Raw genomic sequence first — 18574 nt, 5'->3', positions numbered from 1 at the left:
CAGGAAAAAATGCGGCAGTCCTTTGACTACTCTGTTCATTATCTTTTTTCCAGCTGTGTGGTAGATGAAATGGATTTCTCTGGAATGGAGCTGGATGAAGCCTTGAGAAAATTCCAGGCGCATATACGGGTGCAGGGAGAGGCACAGAAAGTGGAGCGACTCATTGAAGCCTTCAGGTGAAAGACAATTCAGTTAATTCTTTAATGTGTTACAAACAATGTCAGGGATAGTTCACCCGAAAATAAAAAACACTATCATGTCATTCCAAAATGGTATAATTTGATGCCTCTGATTTGTGAATGACTAATTCAGAATTTTTTCCGAACTGTCTGGCTCAAATGATCTATTAAAAAGATCCAAGGATTCATAACCAAATTTAAATTTTGTAATGAATCCCAAAGAGATAGAATGGAGGTCTGCTCCTCTACAAAACTACAATATTGCTTCAGAAGATTTGGAATATACAGTACACTCTATTGCCAAAGTATTGGGACACCCCTCCGAATCATTGAATTCGGGTGTTCCAATCACTTCCATGGCCACAGATGTATAAAATCAAGAACCTAGGCATGCAGACGCTTCTACAAACATTTGTGAAAGAATGGGTCGCTCTCAGGAGCTCAGTGAATTCAAGTGTGGTACAGTGATAGGTTGCCACCTGTGCAATAAGTCCATTTGTGAAATTTCCTCACTACTAAATATTCCACGGTCAACTGTTAGTGGTATTATAACAAAGTGGAAGCAATTGGAAACAGCGGCAACTCAGCCACGAAGTGGTAGGCCTCCTTGGCAGTTGCCAGGAGAACGATACTTGCCTGACTACATTGTGCCAAGTGTAAAGTTTGATGGAGGGGGGATTATGGTGTGGGGTTGATTTTTCAGGGGTTGGGCTTGGCCCCTTAGTTCCAGTGAAAATAACTCCTAATGCTTCCGCATACAAAGAAATGTTCGGGGAAGTTCGGGGATGCACAAAATAGAAGGGTATTCGCCTAAAAATACTCTCTGTCCCTTTGTGATTACACAATAAAATGGCTCAATTAGCATTTTCGTGTTCAGTTAAACTTTGTTTATATCCAGTAAGAAGTCTCTAGGATAGTTTGTTTTCTTGGCATTCATTCGATTGCACCAACACAAAAGCTTAAAACACTCCCTCAGCCCTCTGAGAACATTGTTCGATCGGATTTCAAGGACCGTCTGTCACTTGAGCGATCACAGCAGCTTACAACGTTGTACGAAGATCACTCTGACAGTGTCTGTTCACCACCCTCAGACCTTCAAAAAATATTGTTATAGCTAAACCCTTTCAGCCAGACATATTCTTTCCGAATGGATTGTTTAAAGTCCATTCAAGTGTTATCTAAAAGAACATAGCTCTTTAACTCAGTGGCAGTTTTACCATTCTCTTGTCATGCTAGTGCATCTAGAACCAATTACTCTCCAGAGCAACTATTGATTCTGTGGAAGCGGCGTCTCATATTATTTTGTTTCACTTAGTTCATTTGTTGTTGTTTTTTATTTCCATTCAGTCAGCGCTACTGCATCTGCAACCCAGGGGTGGTGCGTCAGTTTAGGAACCCAGATACCATCTTCATCCTGGCGTTTGCCATTATACTCCTCAACACGGACATGTACAGCCCAAACGTGAAGCCAGAGAGGAAGATGAAACTGGAGGACTTTGTAAAGAACCTTCGCGGTGAGATTCACGTTAACGTTTTGGTCACACTTTGGATTAGGATCCAATTCTCACTATTAACCCCTAGAAGTCTACAGTTTTGGGGCCTTTAGAAGTTTTGACATGCTCTGACATTTGTGCTTATAAACAAATTAATAGTAAAATTGTCATTACACTGTATTCAGGACAAACTGGGCTACCATAATATGTGAGCAACATGTATGTACATGCTTGTATTTTTGAGAGACTAACGTTTATGCATGGTTTTTGAAAAAACAAAACATTTAAGACACTGAAATAAGCCCACAAAACACACAATAGATATGTGTCCACAAGACCTTTGACTTGTGGGTGGTGTTGCTTAGAGTTTTTGCTTCAAACAGATGTGAGAATCATTGTGCTTGCAAATTCACATAAAACAATATATTGATTTAAATTTTGTAAGACACTTTTTCTTTACAAAGGCCTTATGCGAAGGGGTGTGAATGATCATGAATAATGCTGTGATTTACACCTGAGGAGACAATAGAACCCATAATGAGCCGCATAATGACCTGTATAATGAATGAGCTTACTGTTAACTATGACTTTTGCCTCAATAAACTCCTAATTACTGCTTATTAATAATTAGTAAGGTAGTTGTTAAGTTTAGGTATTGAGTAGGATTAAGGGATGTGTCCACAAGACTTGTGACGTAGAATATGATCATGCAGAATAAGATATTAATAAGTGCTATATAATTACTAATAAACAGCCAATATCTTAATATACATGCTAATAAGCAACTAGTTAATAGTAAGAATTGGACCCTAAACTAAAGTGTGATCACGTTTTTTCTTTGCAAACTGAATCTAGTAACTTCAAATGGAATTTTCCTTCAAAGTCATTCAGAGGTTTTTGTAATACTAAAAACAACTGATACTCATCTGCTCTAATAAAGCTTAATACATGTATTTTAAACTGATTAATAGCCTAATTGGGATAGAAATGACATATTTCTGGTCACAACAAACAAACAGAGATTCACCTTTCACTTTGATATGTTAATATATTTGCGTCATACTTCAAACGTCCTTAACCTACATTTCGAATTCTTTCCCAAAATTTTCCGTAAATCAATTACGTGCCCTAATTATCCATGTGCTCTGTCTTTTGTTTGCGCTTCCTGTACACAGGGGTGGACGATGGAGAGGACATCCCTCGAGAGATGTTGGTGGGCATCTATGAACGAATCCGGAAACGTGAGCTTAAGACAAATGAAGACCATGTGTCCCAGGTGCAGAAGGTGGAGAAACTCATTGTTGGCAAGAAGCCGGTGAGTGTCTTGGTCGCTTTGGTCCACACTTCTATCCAAAGTAACTTGCAGTGCCTTCATTGCAGGAACAGTCCATCTCTATCCATCATGTTGTGAACTTACATTGACCCCGGTTCTAGAAATGATGCTTTATCGATTCCAGTCATGGTCCACTGGTGTGAAATGATCCAAGGCCTTCAGTTAAAACATGTTCCTTCCCTCACCTATTGTGTGTTTGTATGTTTTCGCCACTCTATGCTGTGTAGATCTATAGGTTTTATCGTTCTGTCAGTTACTGCTTTTTTATCCTCGAGAGGCACATGACATTGAGACTCTAAGAAGATTCTTTATCTACAAGGTGTTCTTCTTTATGACAGATCTAATACCTATCTCAAGGTGTCTTGCTGTGGTGCCTGTGCATGCATGTAAGTCATGTGGCAAGGGTTGCATGATGCCCTGCAGTGATAAATGGGATTTGCTTCTCCACAGAGGCCTTCAGAGTTATCTAAAGATTAAATCTACTGACAGTTCACCTGCTCTAAACTCAACCATCTTTTCATGCGGTACAGCGAGTTACAACCAATAGAAATTATTCAGAGGAGGAAACATGTTTAATGTGATGCAACTGAAAATAATAGACATGTTTGTTTGGCTGAACGAAGAATGAAGAAGTCTCATATTGCTCACCAAGGCTGTATTTATTTGATTAAAAAAAACCACAATATTAATATTGTGAAATATTATTGCCATTTAAAATAACAGTTTTCAATTTTAATATATTTAAAAATGTAATTCATATTTGTAATGGCAAAGCTGAATTTGCTCCAGTTTTCACTGTCACATGATTCTTCAGAAATCGTTCTAATATGCTGATTTGGTGCTCAAGAAATATTTCTAATTATTATCAATGTTGAAAACAGTTGTGCTGCTTAAAGGATTAGTTCACTTTTAAATATTAAAAATTAATAAAAATTAAGATTTTTGATGAAAACATCCCAGGATTTTTCTCCATATAATGGACTTCAATGGGCTCCAAACGGTTCAAGGTCCAAATTACAGTTTCAGTACAGCTTCAAAGGGCTTTAAACCATACCAGACGATGAATAAGGGTCTTATCTAGCGAAACAATCCGTTTCTGCGAGAAACCGAGCAGTATTTATGCTATTATTTCACCTCTAATCAGACGAACGTGATCATCTCTGAGCTCAGCCATAACTTCCGCTAAGTGAGGTCAAAATACGAGTATGGTCATAGATGTATACGTAGATGCCTCATTAGCGCTTGCACGGATCAATAGAATGAGGCATCTACGATCGATATATCTATGACCACGCTCGTATTTTGACTAGGCTTTTGGCTAGATAAGACCCTTATTCATCGTCTGGTATGGTTTAAAGCCCTTTGAAGCGGCACTGAAACTGTCATTTGGACCTTGAACCGTTTGGAACCCATTGAAGTCCATTATATGGAGAAAAACCCTGGAAAGTTTTCATCAAAAATCTTAATTTCTTTTCAACTGCAGAAAGAAAGACATGGACATCTTGGATGACATGGGGGTGAGTAAATTATCAGCAAAAGTTTATTTAAAAGTGAACTAATCCTTTAATATTTTTGTGGAAAAAACATAATATTTTTCTCAGGTTTCTTTGGTTAAAAGAGAGTTGAAAAGAACAACATTTATTTGAAATAGAAATCTTCGGTAACCTTATAAAAGTCTTTGCTGTCACTTGTGATCAATTTAATCTGTCCTTATTGATTTAAAATAAAAGCAGGTAGATTGTTAGACCACTAGTGTTATAAAAAAAATCTTATAAAAGGCTTTTGCTGTCACTTTTGATCAATTTAATGTGTCCTTATTGATTTAAAATAAAAGCAGGTAGATTGTTAAACCACTACGTCTAATTAAAGTCTGTTACCTTGATAGATGTACATCTGAAGGAGTGGTAGCTTAAGGATAGTGTTCAGGTAGTATGGTTCTTCAATCCACGAAAGATCCGTACAATATACATCATCCCTCCAACAGAGTTGCTGGTCTTTCCCAAGGCTAAACTAACTGAAGCTGTTGTATCTTCATTACCCTGCATCATGTCACACAGTTGAATTCGGAGGCGCTGTGGGTTTTCAGAGCTGAAATAATTAACATTTAAGCTTTAATGGAAATGGCACACATGACTTAGTTGCCAGGAAAAACCTTCTCCCTGGTGTATCTTCCACACATCTTTGGAGAGGAGATAATGGAGATCTCATGTGGAGCTCAGATAGAAGGCTGCTGTGCCTGAGACCCCTGCCTGCAGACGCTCTATCCCGGGTGCTGTAATTAGGTTTCTCAAAATGGGCCGAGACTCCCTGTCATAGTTTCAAGCAGCAGCAGTTTGGCTCCTCATTAACCTCCCTTCTCACCCCATTCATACAGCACAGGTCACATCTGACAGGTAGACGGAGGGGGGTCTTGATAACGAGAGAGAGAGAGACCACTCTCTGACCTTCAAGCCTCCCCTCAGTCTTCTTGCTATGATTCTTACTCATCTGTCTCATTTTTTCTCTTTTCAGATTGGGTCTCTGCACCATGGCCTTGGATGTGTAAGTATAATGTTCACTGTTTTTGTTCTATTGATGTCATGCAACAATTTAAGTCTGATAACTATATTCAAAAAAGTAAAATAAAAAAAAAAGATTAATTTTAGTTTAGGACTTTTGCACTCCTTCTGGTCGTTTTTTGAAGTATAAAGTAGTAGGTTGGAGGTTTGAAATAAATAAATATTATTTAATAAAATAAGAATATATTATGAAATAAAATAAATTATTATTATTATATATATCATATATATACATATATATACATATATATATATATATATATATATATATATAGTGCTGTCAAATCATTTAATCCAAAATAAAAGTTTGTGTTAACATAATATATGTGGTGTGTACTGTGTATAATTATTATGTATATACAAATACACACTCATTCATGTATATATTTAAGAAATATTTGCATGTGTATATATATATAATTTATATTATATATATAAATATTTTATATGTAAATCTTTTTTTTTTTTCTTAAATATATACATGCATGTGCTTGTATTTATATATTTATATATACATAATAATTATACACAGTACACACCACATATATTATGTTAACACAAACTTTTATTTTGGATGAGATTAATCGATTTGACCGGCACTAATTACTAAAGTAAATTAATATGATATCTATTATCCAGTTCGTATCTGAACGACTAACTGAATAATTTACTCTATATATTATACATACTAGTATACATTATATAGTGTGTACTATTTACCATTTTTATAAAATAAGTTAAAAAATAAGCATTATTCCACATTTTAAAATAGTATGCTACATTGTTGTCAAATGTTCTCAATTTGACCAAATTGACATTTTGTTGTAATATTTGACAAATCAGAAAAAAAAACATGTTAAAAATGTTGGAACTGGTAATAGCAGGTCAAGTTTGAAAGCATTGCACTATGGAATACAGTATTCTATGCAGTAAGCTCTGTAGCATACTTTTTTTTTTAGCCATTGTCATCTGGTTATTCTATACATACTGAAAACTTGCATACTGTGCATATTGTACCTAGTGTATATACTGCAGCAATACTTGATATTAATGATATTCTGAACATGTCAAGGGTCTCATATATGGACCAGGTTTAGGCTAATCGATATGTGTGGCCCACATACAGGTGCTGTCCTTACCACATCGCAGACTAGTATGTTACTGCAGGCTGTTCGAAGTGCCGGACCCTAACAAACCTCAGAAGTTGGGTCTCCACCAGAGAGAGATCTTCCTGTTCAATGACCTTTTGGTGGTAAGAATCATAATCACATCATAGCCACAGGAAAAAATGAGACTAAACGGTCTTGCATCATAGCGTCTTTTGTTATGTTGTTATGTTCTTGTTGTTATGATGGTGTAATGGTCAGCAAGTCAAATTTAGTCCAATTCTAGGTCAGTAAGTGTACATCATGTGTCCATGAGACAGTCAGAAAGTGTTACTCAGCTTTTCCGGAGGCTCAAAGAGAAGAGAAGATAATTAGGAACAGATGGGGTCCTAATGTGACATGCTTTTGATTCAGGTCACTAAGATTTTCCAGAAGAAGAAGAATTCGGTGACGTACAGCTTCAGGCAGTCCTTCTCTCTATATGGGATGCAGGTGCTTCTGTTTGAAAACCAGTGTAAGTACCCTCAGCGAAGGGTCAAAGCCCTTTTTGACCCCACATTACCCTTTTCTGGACTCTGTTTAACCTTGTCCATACAGTTTGATTACACGCTTTCACTTTCGTGCTGGCGTGTCAAGTAAAAAACTGGCTTTTCACTGCACTGAAAAACACAAAACAGGTGTTAAAGGTCATGAAATGCTTTTGCTTTTGATTAAAAACAAATCCATTCTCAAATATTGTGTATTAGGACGTATTCTCCTACAAAAAGATTAAAATCTCTGTCATATGCGATTGTGAAATGTGAGAATATCGATTAGCGTGTCCAACTGAAAAGGGCACGTCTGAGTGCTGTCATGATCCGCCAGTCTGTAAATATTCCTCTTCCGCTGCTGCTTTTCAGATTACCCCAATGGAGTGCGTCTCACTTCAGCTCTTCCAGGCGCAGACATCAAGGTTCTCATCAACTTCAACGCCCCCAACCCGCAAGACCGCAAGAAGTTCACAGATGACCTGCGGGAGTCCATCGCAGAGGTGCAGGAGATGGAGAAGTACAGAATAGAATGTAAGCGGCTGTCATATACTTTCATTATGTTAGAAAGAGTGACCAGTATAGTCCGTAAAAGAAAGACAAATGGGCATTAACATAACTTGCACTTCAAACCCTGTCTAAAAATGACATGTGTAATGACATGATCAGTGAAGTTGATGTTGGTGGGGGGGTGTTTTCAGCTGAACTGGAGAAACAAAAAGGTGTGGTACGTCCCAGCATTTCCCAGAGCTCAGGACTGAAGAAAGAGACAGGAAATGGCAATCTCAGTCGCACCAGTCTGGATGACAGCTACGCCATAGGTGAAGGCCTCAAGAGAAGTGCCCTCAGCAGCTCCTTACGTGACCTTTCAGATGCAGGTGAGTGTACAGGCCCATATGACATGACATGCTTCTGGCTTTATCTGTCACAACCTCTGATTATTTTGTGCAGTCTTGTCCAAACAATACTTTGCCTCTTGCCAAAGTAGAGCGCTGAATGCTTGCTTCTAAATTGGTGTTTGTCCACAACCATTAGTGTAGTCTTAATTCTTTTTCAATGGGAGCTGGGTGATATATAAAATATTCAAGGATTTTATTGGCAATTTAAAATTAATAATGTTTAATGTGTTGCTATTTAACTATTAGGTATTCTAAAGACTTTGTCCCAAAATCAGTATGGGAACGAATGCTTGGATTATTTTAAATAGATTATTTTTTGTTGCCAAAATTATTTAAAAAAATAGTTTTCGGTGATTGAAATAAAATATTAATATTAGATGGAAAAACTAAAATTAGATAACGGAAATAAGTTTAAGTTAAAGTACTAAAATTACTAAACCATAAATGAAAAGTTCTAAATATTAATACATACTATATTAGTATATAAATAATACTAAAATAACTGATTTTGTACTGTATTTTAGTTTTTACAATAAAATAAAAATAGAGAAAAGAAGTGTATATATATATATATACATATACATATACAATTATAATATATATAATATATATTTTTAAATGCTGAAAAATATCATAATAATAGTAACACTTTACAATAAGGTCTAATTTGTTAATATTAGTTAACATAATTAATACATACTATATTAGCATAAAAATAATAATAAAATAACAGATTTTTACTGTATTTTAGTTTTTACAATTAAATGAAAAATAGAGCAAAGAAATAAATATCAACATAATTACAATATTAATCAAAATATGTTATTTATGTTAGTTCACGGTGTATTAATTAATGTTAACAAATACAACTTTTGATTTTGAAATGTTGAAATTAACATTAACTAAGATTAATAAATTGTGTTGTTAAATAAAAAAGTGTTGTACATAGTAAGAGTTATGTTAACCGAAGTAGTTAACTAATGAAACCTTATTGTAAAGTGTTACCATTATTAATAATAATAATAATAATAGTAACCTATATCACTGAGCCCTGTTATGAATGTCCTTCACCATGGCTAACGAAGCTAGATGCACATTAGTTTTTCCCACTCTATAATTGAACCTTCACGCTATTCGTGAGCTGTGATATCTTCTCACTCTATTTAGCAGATGGTTTTGAGCCCTAAACATGGCAGTCAATACACAGGGAAAAAAATGGATAGTGTGAAGTGTGACCTCACATGTCTTCTCTGTTAGAACAATCAGTTCACAGCGTAGTCACACTCCGCAAGTGTGAATTGAACTCGACCAAGCTGGTCGCTGAGTCTGACGGCAGGAGACAATACACACGTGAACCCTGAGACATGTCTGGCAAAGCTATGAATATTCCACTCCAACAATCCTGTACAGCACTGAAAATGTGCGCAGTACCTTGTATAATAATGGATTCTGAAGAATCTACATGTATAGCTGTTGATAGCTCTGCTAACATTGTCATTCAGTCATTCAATACTTATTTCAGATTGACGATTGTTTCATACGGCCAGTCTGAGCTGCCACATTTGTATTTGACCATACATCAAAAATGATAATGATTTTTGCTTTTTTTTCTGTTGCTTCTGTGATCTAGTGTAGGGATAAGGGCTGCACGATATTGGGAAAATATCACATTGTGATATTTACTTTTTTTTTTCTTTTTTTTAGAATGAGTAGGGTGATTTTGTTAGGGATTGCTTCAAAATGATTTAAAAAGCTGGAAATGTTGAGGACATTTTATTTTATTTATTTTTTATTTCACACTTACACTCTAAAAAATGCTGGGTTAAAAACAACCAAAGTTGGGTTGAAAATGGACTAACCCAGCAATTGGGTTGTTTTAAGCAAACATTTAACCCAACCGCTGGGTTAAAACGACCCATTCACCGGGTTAAAACAACCCAATTGCTGGGTAAGTCCATTTTCAACCCAACTTGGGCTGTTTTTAACCCAGCATTTTTTAGAGTGTAGGTTTACTCGGTTTAAAAAAATATATATATCCACTTGAGTTTACATTCCCACCTTTTTTGACCAAATCAGTATAAAATAATAATAATTGTGATTGTTTTTATTGTGATTATTATTAAATAATATATTAAACAAAATAAGAAATGTATTGTAATTGTGTAACTGTTGTACTATAAAATAAGAACTTGAATATTTAATTAAAAAAATATATTTAAAAAAAAAAAAGTAAAATTCCATGACTAATATTTTATATCTTAATTTCTTCATTTTCAAGCATTAAACCATCAAGCTTTTATTCCATTCATTTGAATTCAATTCAGTTTGATTGTGGGCAGTGCTCACATTTGATTGGATGAGCAGTGCCGCTCTGTAGCACTGGTAGTGTGAATGTTTATTTAAGTACATCGCAGTCTGTGCGTTTTGACAATCATAGCGAGCCATTTCGCAACATCGATTTTCATTTGGTATATCGTGCAGCTCTAGTAGGGATCTTCAGTTTGCTTGTAGTCGTCAAAACCCAGTTTGCTTAAGACACCTGTTGAAGATGCAGCTCTATGCTTATTGATGTTAGGACCAGTATACCCTCATCCTTTGGACCTTTAAAAGCTCCGACCCACCTGGCTCTACCCTTCCTCCCTTTTCAGACTACGGCTGCTTGCTTCATGTCTCAATAGCGCCCCTGTAGGCAGGCAGGATATATACGCTTCTACATGCGCCTCTATATATCTGACTGTTCGAGCGTGCTCTAATCTATCATATTGCATGTCTCGCTCAGGCAAGCGGGGGCGCCGCAGCAGTGCAGGATCTCTAGACAGCAATATGGAAGTAAGTACCGTGATATAGGATGCAAGAACCTACAACAGGCCGCTATTCTGTGTGACATTGTTGCATTTTGAAACTGCAACTTTGCTTTATTTTTTATTTCTCTAGTCTGTCTACCATCTTTTTCTTTTTGGTTGCTTCTTTTCTCAGTAGTTTCAACTATCTGTATGTGTGTGGTGTTGTTTTTGGACTGAGTAGGCCACCCTGCATGCATGAGCTGCCTGTTCCTGTGGAGGTTATGTGGAAAGACAGGGAATTCTGCCCCCGTGGCTCGCATCACATATCATAACATCTCCACAGTCCAACTTAGTCAGCATGACTCAACTAATGCAAACATCCCATGTCACGTACAATGGGCTGAGTGTCTTTTTTACTTTGTAAATTGTTTCGATTCGATTCCTGATGGCATGTTTCACTTGGATGCTGCAAGTGAACAATAGTGTTGCATTAGAGCACTTCAAAACGTGCAAGTCTTCATTTCCTCACCGACCTCCAACCACTTGACCTCTTCCTCTCCAGCCCTAAGCACCTTTTACCTCTCGGAATGCCTCGAAATAGTTTCCCTTCTGTGTGCAGATAAGCATAATAAACACGAGGGAGTATAGCAAAGGTGATGCTTTAATAGTGGATTTAGTCTGTATAGGTTATCATGGGTGCCAGATTGATGCAGGAATGCAGGAAAGCCCATATGCTCGCTTTAACATGACTAAATGCTGACTAACTCAATCTTGCCTGTTCCAGCTTTTGCATGCAATGCATGGCTTTCAGGGATCTGCTTCAGTCTTTTATAAATGCATTAACTGCTGATGGATTATCATTATGCATTGCTTGAGTGCTGTGTGTTTATTTTTTACTACACTGACATAAAAGGAATGATTTTTAGAGTGCTATTTGGGGAAATACTGTTTAAAAGTTTGGGGTCCGTATAATTGTTTTAAGAAACATGTATGATGTATTAAATGCATGAAACGCATTAAAAGTGACAGTAAAGACATTTATACTATTTCAAAATAAATGCTGTTCCTTCAAACCTTCTATTCATTATAGGGTCCCAAAAAAATGACGGTTCCTCAAAAATATTATGCTGCACAGCTGTTTTTAACTTTTATAATAATAAGAAATGTTTCTTTAGAACCAAAATCAGCATATTAGAATGATTTCTGAAGGATCATGGGACACTGAAGACTGGAGTAATGATGCTGAAAATTCAGCTTTGACATCACAGAAATAAATTACGTTTTAAAATATATAAAACAGTTGTTTTAAATTGTAATCATATTTCACAAAATAACAGTTTTTTCTTTATTTTACGGTCAAATAAATGCAGTCTTGGTGAGCATAAGAGACTTCGTTCAAAAACATCTTACAGACCCCAAACTTTTGAAAGTTAATGTATTTCTGTTCTGTGCCTTAAAATATATGAAATATTGAATTACTAGGGATGGGAATCATAAAGAATTGCATTGGATTACACTTATTTAATTTTGATTGTGAATCTACTGGATGGTTCTGGTTGTTTATTGATTGCATAATTATTTCCACACAAAAAACATTTTGGTTACATTTTAATACTTTTTTATTAATAATTAAAGTGCAATTTATTATGTCCAAGCTAGGTTCTGAATGTGTCTTTACACTGATTTAAGTGTTATAGTAACAGTTTGCGTTTTTTCTTGATTTGGACATGACAAAAGTAATGACTTCAGTTCAAGAATCAAATCGATTCATTCAGTGAGTGAGCCATTACACTGATTAAAACCAATAACTTGTGAGTGCAGAACTCATTTGTGAGTCCTTTTAATGATTTATTAATATCAACTGGCTTATAAGAGTCATTTGTACAAGAGTCGCTGGACTATGCTGGTCCAAAGATATGGACATTCAAGAACCGTTAACATGAAAAATCATTGGTGGTGATTTTGTAATGAAAAAAAAAAAATGGATTGGTTCCCAACTCTAATAATAACACAACCTAAATGAGCATTTACAAATTCCGAATGCAGAATAATAAATAGAACTGTTGACTCATTGAGCATGCTGTACACATCTCGTGTTTAACTTCTCCGTTCTTCTCTCTCCCTCGTCTTCCTGCAGGGGTCCATCATTAGCAGCCCGCACATACGGCGCAGAGCCACTTCCAGCCGCGACTGCCCCTCCCGCCAGCAGTCCATCCCCAACTCCTCCTCTCTCCTAGGCTCCCTATTCGGCACCAAGCGGGGCAAGTCGCCCTCTCTGCCTTCCCACCCCTCCCACCCGACACTCATCTCTCACACCCCGCACCCTACCAACCTGCACCACACTGCCCGCGATGGCGCCACAGTCACTGAGACCCAAGCCCAGATGCACCCCCACCACGCTCAGTTTTGCCACATGCAGAATCCCCCTCCGTACCACCACCACCATCACTACCACCCCCCAGCGCACATTCAACACCCGCCCCACCAGTACCACCCCCCGCCCGGCCCCTCTTCCTCTCACAGCCACTCGCACGGTCCCCACGGCCACGGGCCGCACCCGTCGCACCCCTCCCACTCCCAGCATGCACCTCACCACCACAGCCAGCCTCCGGCTCCTCCTCCGGCGGCCAGCAGCACCAAGGCCAAACACAGCGGCATCAGCACTGTGGTTTGAGCCCTTCCACAAACTCTTGGGAATGGGATTGTTTTTGGCGGGGTGACCGTTGGGCCTCTGTTTAGATTGTAACATGCGACGGATTGTTGCTGCCTACCAGGACATGAACAAAAGGGCACCTTGACTCACGTTTAACTCATCCAGCGCCCGTTTCCTCTGGGAAAGGGAGCCACAATGTGTAGCACCGGCCTTCTGGGGCGGCTAGAACTCAAATCATCGGTTCTTACCAGTCATCGCTCAAGCTGTAGAGCCCCAGACAAAGCTGCTGCTTTCTTCTTCTTTTAGGCTCCATTTTAGAGACTTTCAACTCTCGCGACTTTGGCGGTGAAGCAAAAGCATGCGCAAACGACCGTGGCAACTGTTTTCTTGTACTTAATTACCTAAATGCATTAACAAATAGCCTGCTTGTTAGTTTGCAGAAACTATGTTTTTGCTAGAACAACGGTTTGAGGGAGCGGTCGGTCACAACGAGTGGTGTTCCAGTATTTAATGTAGCTGTAGACCACACATTTCTGTGATATAGTTAGGGGACTATAACGTGCCAATTATTAAAAAGCAGTGACTGAGTTATTCAGGAAAAAAAAGAAAAGAAAAAAGATTTGCTTTGTGTATGTCGTGCATATAGTATTTTGTCAAATTATAATAATAATAATAATAATAATACTATTAGCAGCTATTGTTATTATTGGTATAGAACAAAAATGATCCGAAGCCTCAGATAAAATCTCAGTATTCTCTGTGTACTCACGACGTAGGAGTTACTAGTTTTCACTGATACTGAACTCAGTAGGTGGCCAATTGAATTGCGTGGAAATTATTGGTTGCCTTTGAGTTGGAAGATTCTCCCGGAATCTCCGGCTTGTGTTCGCTCCACCTCCTTGGGGATCTACGTAGCGCAAACCAATCACAGGGACTGTGGGAAGGGGGAGGGCGGAGCAAGGGAGCTCACTGATGGATCCTCCACGGCCTCGACTCGTCGGTCCCGGCCACTGCTGCAACATGGTTTTATTTTTTTAACTATTTTTTTAGAGATGAATAAAACAATATGAGACAAATGTACATTTGAAGATGTTTATGGTTAAGCCGGTGCGATGAAAAGGCTATTTTGACGTCTAACATTAGGGGTAGTGTTTGTGTCGGAGGAAAGCAGGCTGCACTTCAAAGCTGATCCAATTCTCTCCCCGTATTTTCAAGCTTAGTTTGTGCAGAGATGTTGGTTTTTCTCAGCAGGCTGAGCGTGTGCCCTCTTCTGTGTGGAAATGAAGTAGATTTGATACATATTCTTCTGTCCTCCTGTGAGAATGCCTTTCACTTGCTCAGAAACACAGCTGATGTAATGTAATCTAATGTAATGTAAACTGCATATAACATGTAGCAGCGGGTCGGATGGATGTGTTCTCACTCGAAACCGATTTGGACATGGGTTTTTTTTTTCACACATATCCCCTTTCTTGGTTCAATTTTTGACTTGTTTTATACTGTAAGTAGATAAACGGTGACAGAGCTGTGATTCGATGTATTCGTTTGGTGTGTCGACGCTCTTTTAACTCAAGCACAGAGCTTCTGAACAGCACTTGTCTTTGTAAATAATCACTTAATGTACAGAAACCACGGCTGAAATGAGCTCGAGACCAATGTCAGCAGTTACCACATTTGCTGTGCGTTGTTTCTCTTTTTTTTAACTAATTATGTGCAATATGTATGTTTCGGTTTTGTAAATTCAGAATTTCAACCAATTGGTTGGGTTTGTTTTTGTTATATCATATTTCTAACATCATGTACGTCTGACCCCATATTGTTTCTCGCCCACACCGACAACTTGTTCTCCCTGGTCTCTGTTTTACCTGCAACCTACAGTCAGGAATGTCAACTAAAGTAGCCTACTCTTGCATGTATATTGTACAAAATATTCTCTAGATATTGCATATTTCCAGAGATATTATCAGTGTTACAGTTGACCGTTGTTAAATGAGTGATGATGATGACGATGATGATGATGATGATGAACATATTAAAATCTGTAGACTTCTCTTCATGCAAAACCTCTGTTTCGTACCAAAATAGGGAGACATCCGTTTATTGTTTATCTGGGCTTAGAAATCAAACACTGAACGTCAAATATTAGCCGGTAGCCTAATCGTAATGAAGTGCTGCAAGGGCACGTCCGTAGAGTAATAGAAGCTTACGGATAATAGAGCATAAATCCGTGTCTATGTCATTATCTGGATTCATAACACCTGGCTTGTTCCCAAGATGCACCGAGGCCAGTAATTTGTACAGTACAACATTAATCAGACTAGGACCGTCCGTCTCTGTGTACGAATGCGATCACCCGAAGCCATTTCTGACTGAACAACTGACCATAAATTCAGAGAACTGTCAAGAAAAAGTTTTTTTATGTTTTTTTTCTCTCTTTTTTTTCACCTTTGTGTTGAATGTTTTTTTATGGATTTCAGTGCAGTGTTTTTGTAAATGTACTGTGGTGGTGCTTCAGCTTTGTACTGTAGTACTGGACGGTAATGTCAAAACGTCACAAAGCTTTGCATGCAGCTGATGCCTAGCACCTCTGGTTGAAATGTGAGCTTATTTAAAAATGAAGAAATGTGCTTTCTTTTTATTATGTTCTTTCTCATCTTTTGTTTGTTCGGTTGGTTGGTTTTATTGTTTGTTTCGGTTTTGTTTGTGATGTTGGCTTGCTGTTACATTTTATTCTGTGCCACTGCATCTCGGCATGTGTATCACTTGTTTACTCCCTAAAAAGATCATTAGACTTTTGTTTTTTCTATAAAAAAGCCTGTGTCTCTGTATATATCACAAACCAATGTGAGAAATTAGAAGAAAAGCATATCATATAGAAATCTAATAAGGATGATAAAGGGAAAGTGTAAGTGTTGGGGGTTTGTTTGGCGTGTACATAGTCTGTATTATACTTTTTTGTTTTTCGCTCAGCCATCGCATTGACGGTGTAGTCCTTTTCCACCTTGAAGAGACTCATATTAACATGACACTGCTTCTGCTACCAAATGTACTTATTGAATTTGTCATAGGATATTCTTTAATAAGCCGACTGTTACATGACTCTCACCGCCTTTCATGTGCGTCCACTCAAACATACATATTTTTTTTAACTACCAAATGAGGAGAGGAGAACTATGGTTTTAATATGCATTCTGTTTCTAAGTAGATGATGAGACCCTATTGATGTTTAACTATAACTGTGACCATGTTGAGAACATGAAATAAAACAATATACCATAAACTTGTATTGTTCTGCGTTGTCCATTTTCGGTGCACCTCAAATGCAATCTTATTAAACTCTTGTAATTAGATATGAAGCTTGAGCCTCAAAACTCTACAAAGCCTTGAATTCTACATACAAGTACAATTTGAGTCAGCAAGGTCATTGCATATCGGATTTTATGAAAGGCTTGGTGGTTCTCAGAATCCTTGCAATAGTCTTTCTGACAAATTTCTAGTCATACATTTCTTTGTTAAAGCTACACTGTGTAACTTTTTAGTTTATTCTTAGCTAAAAACACTTAGTTCTTTCAAAAATATATGTGCTCATTAATGTATATTTACTCCTTTCAAGTAATAAAGTATTCTCGTAAGTTTATAATATGCCATTGAAAATACATACGGGTGAGGGGTTTGAATGCCGGTCGCCATGTTGCCCCTCCATCTTGAAAGTACATTAGCCAAAGAGGGACATACCCGTAAATTCAAGCTTCGCGTTTCGCAGTTTAACACTAGATGGCACCGTGTCGAATGTGGACCAGGTCGAACTGGAAGCCATGTAAATCTTGGACTAAATCGGCCACCAAAGGAGTTAAAACGAAATCAGAATTGAGAGGAACAGAAACTAATATTCACTGGATGGTCATATACCGTTTCACCACTAGATGGGGGGGAAATATCACACAGTGTAGCTTTAATATAGTGATCAAACTAAAGCATTCTGTAAATAACTTATAGGTTAGTCTCTATTAGTCTTCTCGGTACTCTTTAAAGGCTTTTATAAGCTTGAGTTTCTTAATATATTTATGTTTGTGAACATCACAAACTCAAGGTAAGTACTGGAATTGGAATATCAAAATAATCTTCCATTAAATACAGCCATCCATATATGAGATCTGAATTAGACAAGCCAAGAAATTACACAAATGCTTTGAATATATATAAAAAGTATAAAAATCTTTTTTTTTAGATTTATAATTTTATCGGCAAGGACATGTTAATAGACATTTGTTATATACAAAAGATTTCTTCTTTTTTTATGCGTTTGATCTTCCTATGCATCAAAGAATCATGAAAAAAATATATCATGGTTTCCACAAAAATATTAAGCAGCACAACTGTTTTCATATTAGAATGATTTCTGAAGGATCATGTGACTGAAGACTGGTGTAACGATGCTGAAAATTCAGCTTTGCCATCACAGGAATAAATAAAACATTTTAAATATATTAAAATAGAAAACAGTTTGGCCTATTTGAAATCATAATATTTCACAGTTCAACTGCATTTTTGATCAAATAGCCTAAATGCAGGCTTGGTAGTAGGCTATATTTGTACTAAAGATAATGCTGAAAGCCTAAAGATTCATGTTTTTATGGCGAAACTGCACAGCACCTCAGTTGTGAATGTCTGGCCAAACTGTTTCTTATGCATGTGTGACCTACAGACAGGTGGTGATGAGAAAGGGACTCGGTGCCCTTTTTGGCTGTGTCTGTCTGGCTTGCTGTAGGCTATAAATAGAGCAGCTTTGAGGGTTAAATCCTCATTGTCAACACCAACGGCGACATCGCTGCCCAAAGAACTGACACGAAAGAGAACCGCTGAACTTCTAATAACTGTTTTTAATAATAATATTATTTGGAAATGCACATGAATCTGAGGAACAATTGCGATGAATTCAGTGACTAGTGAGAATTCACGATAATGTTTTCACTCAGCATTGAAATGAATAACAGTTTGTGTATTGCAGCTAAACACTGACATCTGCAGTGCATGAAAAGAACT

General features: G+C 37.3%; 1 protein-coding gene across 15 annotated transcripts in view; it reads left to right on the top strand.

Moving 5' to 3' along the window:
• iqsec1b (IQ motif and Sec7 domain ArfGEF 1b) overlaps positions 1–14128 on the top strand; it is a 258865-nt gene extending 244737 nt beyond the window's left edge. For 9 of the 15 annotated variants that reach the window (XM_079844824.1, XM_079844831.1, XM_079844834.1 and 6 more), the window contains 10 exons: positions 54–176; positions 1527–1693; positions 2848–2987; positions 5517–5546; positions 6690–6815; positions 7084–7183; positions 7569–7730; positions 7898–8074; positions 10875–10924; positions 13016–14128. In XM_079844824.1, coding sequence (XP_079700950.1) covers positions 54–176; positions 1527–1693; positions 2848–2987; positions 5517–5546; positions 6690–6815; positions 7084–7183; positions 7569–7730; positions 7898–8074; positions 10875–10924; positions 13016–13552 — 1612 coding nt within the window. In that variant the 3' untranslated portion in view covers positions 13553–14128. The remainder of the gene's footprint in view (positions 1–53; positions 177–1526; positions 1694–2847; positions 2988–5516; positions 5547–6689; positions 6816–7083; positions 7184–7568; positions 7731–7897; positions 8075–10874; positions 10925–13015) is intronic. The other 6 variants (XM_079844835.1, XM_079844836.1, XM_079844828.1 and 3 more) reach the window with 1 other exon arrangement.
• Positions 14129–18574: the final 4446 nt, after the last annotated feature.

Source organism: Gobio gobio (genome assembly GCF_949357685.1).
Source record: "Gobio gobio genome assembly, chromosome: 19".
Lineage (NCBI taxonomy): Eukaryota > Metazoa > Chordata > Actinopteri > Cypriniformes > Gobionidae > Gobio > Gobio gobio.
This window is presented reverse-complemented; position numbering and strand designations above follow the sequence as displayed.